This window comes from Chaetodon trifascialis, chromosome 23 (assembly GCF_039877785.1).
Source record: "Chaetodon trifascialis isolate fChaTrf1 chromosome 23, fChaTrf1.hap1, whole genome shotgun sequence".
Lineage (NCBI taxonomy): Eukaryota > Metazoa > Chordata > Actinopteri > Chaetodontiformes > Chaetodontidae > Chaetodon > Chaetodon trifascialis.
In genome coordinates this window covers 905,001-910,000 of record NC_092078.1, presented here as the reverse complement: position 1 = coordinate 910,000, position 5,000 = coordinate 905,001, and the positions used below count along the sequence as shown (strand labels likewise).

At 46.0% G+C, this 5,000-nt stretch overlaps 2 protein-coding genes across 2 annotated transcripts in view; both read left to right on the top strand.

Moving 5' to 3' along the window:
* LOC139351233 (dickkopf-related protein 2-like) overlaps nt 1-1,064 on the top strand; it is a 1,907-nt gene extending 843 nt beyond the window's left edge. Inside the window, exon 2 of the mRNA XM_070993032.1 lies at nt 1-1,064. This exon is cut by the window's left edge and continues 458 nt beyond it. The gene's annotated coding sequence lies outside the window, so the exon portion shown is untranslated.
* A 3,807-nt stretch (nt 1,065-4,871) lies between these two features.
* Nucleotides 4,872-5,000, top strand: part of LOC139351710 (GTPase IMAP family member GIMD1-like) — a 1,031-nt gene continuing 902 nt past the window's right edge. Inside the window, exon 1 of the mRNA XM_070993716.1 lies at nt 4,872-5,000. This exon is cut by the window's right edge and continues 7 nt beyond it. Within this exon, the coding sequence (XP_070849817.1) occupies nt 4,872-5,000 (129 nt within the window).

Genomic DNA, 5,000 nt, shown 5'->3' with positions numbered 1-5,000 from the left:
GTGACCGAGCCCAGAGGGAACGAGAGGCAGAGACCTGGAGAGAGGAGGGCGGGGTGAATAACCATACCTGTTCACACCTGAGAAATGTCCCCGGTGCCCCCCCCTCATCCAAACTGGCCCAGTATCTCAGTGCTAATGAGCTTCCTGTCAGGCTGCATTCAAAGTCAGCGGGATGTGAAACTCTTTGTGGTTCAGATCTGGTTTCCTCCCGGGCGTCTAGACGAGCAGAAACCACTTTGAAATCCGGTTTGGCCCATTTACACCGACAAGAAAAACCAAAACCTGACACACGTAACTCTTCACTCTCCAACATGGAAACATCGCACCGGTTTGGGAATAAGAAGCAGAGAGTTTCATGAATTTCAGCGACCCAGTTCCAAATATGTCCCTCCACCTGTTCTCGGTTCTGTAAGACACGACAAGGCGAACGCCACCGTCGTTATCAAAGGGTCAGTTCAGAGAGGTTCAGTCCGGTTTCAGTTTACGTGGCTTTTCTTAATTCCTGTCGTCATTTTCATCACACTCAGGTTAAAAAAAGCCCAGGATGTGCAGGATCGAAGGCACTAACAGGTGCTGAAGTTGGTTCTAGCTTTAGTTCTGTTGTGATAAACAGGTGATATTTTCCAAAGATTAGCTAAACTCATGTTGAATTAGAGGCTTTTCAACACCTCCAGGACTCGCTCACATGAAATAAAGGACCGTGTACACGACTGATGTCCGACTGAAACTCCCAAAACAACAGCTGTGCCACAAATTAACCTCTTCTTCTTTGTCAAGCTGCCAGCTAACGGGGCTCCAGTAGAAACTCCTTCACACCCCTGAACTGTGAAATGTCGCCTCGTTAAACCAGAACCGTCCCTGCAGCGACTGGAAGTTTGTCCCGACGCGTTGATTCTTGGATTGCACTGTTGTTATTGTGACAGTTATTTTATTAAGTTGTTGATGTATATTTTGGATGAATGTTGGTATAATTATTTGCCTGTTTGTAACGTGTCACTGCGCCAGTTTATTTCCACCACTTTCAGAAGAAGGTGTTCTTATGATTAAAAGGATTCGTCACTTCCAACATGTCTGATGTCTGCTTTTCTTATTTTCCAATGAAGCAAACATGTTTTTTAAAGCTCTTATCAGCGGTTCAACCATCACACATGGACCAAGTTGATCACATTGTGTTCTGTCACTACAAATCATGAAGGTTTTTGTTTAGTCTGTTTAAATGAGCCTCTGGTTCTTCATGCTACCCATTTTTCTCAGCCTGATTTCATAAGAAATTATAACCCTTTGCTTTTTATAAACCCCCGAAAGCAAGTTTAATTTTCTCTTTATGGATGGACAAATCCTGGTGTTGGTAGACGGTTTTCAACCTTTCGGTAGCTCTGACTCTGGCTTGCATTTTTCACAAAATGTTGAACCGGCATTTAATATGTGAGACAGATGAGCCTGGCTGGACGACATGGATCTGAAAACCAGGCAGTGAATGTTTTTCCGAGCGCTGGTGGGCGGTGATAAGATTAACAAAGAGGAAAAGACGAACCCACAGGCCCGCAGAGACACAGGGAAACGATTCCATCTGTGCAGATAAAAGTTATGAGCACACGGTTAAAGCTCAGCCTGCATCTCCGAAGTGTTTGCTGATTTAACCGTCTGTCGGAGGGATAACAGGTGATTTCTGTCTTCATCCTGTAACGGAAAACAGAGCGTTCAGTGAAACAGAGGACGTATGTCCGCGGGTCATGAAAAAGTCAATTTTACAAACACCATGCCTTATCAGGAAATCTTATCCATTCAATTTCTTCTTTAATGTCTGAATTAGTTGAGTAACGTAAGACATTTTATAGCTTCTAAATGTCCAGAGAAGTCGAGCTTTGTGTGTGCAGAGTGTGTGTGGTCTTAATATTTAAATATTTCGTCGACAAGGACTAAAAAGATTTAATTTTACATCCCTGGTAGAGACAGGAAGGACACAGCAGAGATTGAAAAGCAAACAACAACACAGGCGGCTTCGTTCCTCTTTGCCTTCAAACGGCCCAAAAACTGGAAACAAAGATGGCCGACACGTCTCCATGTCCCCCCACTGCATGTAAGTGAAGGCTGCTGCGCTCCCACCCATGCACTGACCCCACTCAATCATGAGCACACACAGCTGTCAATCATGATGTCACACGACATGATCCACGATCACTCTGTTAGCATGGTATCATGTATGTAGCCATCGAGGGCACACGAGCCTTTTACCGGCTTGCAGAGTTATCGACCGGTTCATGGAGCTAATGTTCATTAGCATTGACAACATGTGCTAACGACAGCCGTCATTTCAGTCGTCGCTGATTGAAAATCAGAAGCAGTTTTTGTTCCATCTTAAGTCAAGCGAGCTTTGTTTCAGAAATGACTTTGTTTCAATGCTAAATCTGCCGCCGTTAGCCCCCGGAGTAAACACGCGTGTGTCACGTCATGCTTCTGAATCCTGATGAGCAGAAAGCTTCACAGAGTGCGCGCCGATGCGTACGACCATAAATGGTCATTTTTCTTCGTTTCTCAAAACCTTCCCAGAAATGATTTGGATCTTCTGGAGGCTCGCTGACATAGACAGAGGAGAGGGAGTGTGTGTGTGTGTGTGTGTGTGTGTGTGTGTGTGTGTTATCTTTATTACAACCATCCTCAAACTAGGGACAGTGATGCCCAACAGCTACCAACCACAAACGAGGAAACACACTCACTCACTCACACACACACACACACACACACACACACACACACACACACACACACACACACACACACACACACACACACATCCGTGTTTCCCAGCTTCCCTGCTGTTGCGTGTTCGGTGCAGGTCAGTGTCACACTTCCATCTGCATTATCGTCACCGTGCCGTTCGTGTTTCCTCGTTTCCTTGATGTCACACCTTTCCCAGTCGTTCTGACGCTGATCACGGCTTCCTGCTCTGAGCTGCTGACGTGTTTCCAGCCGGCGGCGGATTTCCTGCTGCCTCTGGGTGGAGCTGGAGAGTGCGTTACATCAATGTATGTCCTCACAAGCATGGCACAAACGTATGTGTTTGCAATAAAAAACAGGAGGTCATCACGTACCGACATGAGAGAAAAGACGTCCGCGGGCAGCTGATGGTAATCTATGTGTGTGTGTGTGTGTGTGTGTGTGTGTGTGTGTGTGTGTGTGTGTGTGTGCAGCCTGCTTCAGATTATCTTATCTATGGGATAAACTGTGAGCAGATGATGATGTTTCTCTCTGCGGCAGCCTGAGGCACGCACACTTTGACTCCAACTTTATTCTACATGGAGGACGCTGACGGAGCGGCTTCACGCTCACACTGAGGGTTCATCCAGGTGTTTCTGTCAACATCCAGGTGTTTCTGTCAACATCCAGGTGTTACAGTAAACATCCAGGTGTTACAGTAAACATCCAGATGTTGCTGTAAACATCCAGATGTTGCTGTAAACATCCAGGTGTTGCTGTAAACATCCAGGTGTTTCTGTCAACACCCAGGTGTTGCTGTAAACATCCAGGTGTGGAGCAGCAGCTATGGAGGATCATGTCCACCAGTAGAAAAAAAAATTATCCGCCGCACTTTTTATTTCAGAATTATGAGATATGATCTTTTGTTTATGAGATAATTAAAAGCTATTTTTGTGAACAGCAACATCAGAAATATGAGGTAGTATTTCATGGTCACTGTATGCTTTATCATCATCATCATCATCATCATCATCATCATCATCATCATCATCATCATCATCATCATCATCATCATATCATCGTCATGGTGTCCCTTTACATCTAAGTTGCAGAGATGTTTTACAGTTTTACAACCTGATAAAAGCACAGAGCCAGGCAGACATGGGCAGGACTGGTTATTATTTAACCAGTAACCACACACACACACACACACACACACACACACACACACACACACACACACACAACGTAACGTATTGATCAGCAGTCCAGGAAATGTGTCTGTTTGCGTCTCTCGGCCGGGTAAAGCAGGTGAGACTCACCTTTGTGAAATCTGTGGTATTGTTTAGGCGTCTTGTTGATTTTAAGGTGTTTGTGTCGCAGGTGGCTGCACGGTGGCGCAGCAGGTAGTGCGCGTGCCTCACAGCAAGAAGGTTGCCGGTTCGATCCCCGGGTCAGGCGGGGCCTTTCTGTGTGAAGTTTGCATGTTCTTCCCGTGCATGCGTGGGTTCTCTCCGGCTTCCTCCCACAGACCAAAAACATGCTCATTAGGTTAATTGATGACTCTAAATTGTCCGTAGGTGTGAGTGTGAGTGTGAATGTTTGTCTGTCTTTGCATGTGGCCCTGCAATCGGCTGGCGACCGGTTCAGGGTGTACCCCGCCTCTCGCCCATTGTAGCTGGGATAGGCTCCAGCCCCCGCAACCCCGAAAGGGATAGGCGGTATAGATGATGGATGGATGTGTCGCAGGTTTACCGTCAGCTGTTCATTTCTTTCAGTTTCAGGTTCAATCCAAAGTCAGTCAGGCCTCGACACACACGGTTCACTGGCTGCAGTGCTTTGAATCTGTGAGTATAAAACATGTTGTTTCCAGCTTTGGTTTGGTCGTTTGTCGCAGTGTTTTCGGTTCGTAACGGTTGATTAAAACATGTTTAACACTGAAAACAATAGTTTTCTTTCTGGGCAGTTTTTTCCGTATTTTAAAATCAGAAATCATCAGTCAAAGCTTTAATTCCACCCTGAACCAAGCGGGAATACATGGAGACGTCTGATTGCTTCTCTCACTTTCAACTTTTGTAAATAATATAAAAATTGGTTGTTTTTACGCCAACTCTCAGTGTCTTCACTCACCAGCCGCCGAATCCTGTCACGTGTTCTGTGTTTTAGCTTGAAAGATGGCCGTCGACAGTTGCTGTGGCAACAACCCATTCAGAGTCGTCAGCGGCGGCGAGCGGAACGTGCTGGCCCTGAATGTGCTGTTGCTAGGCGACAGACAGAGTGGGAGGAGCTCTGTGGGGAATGCT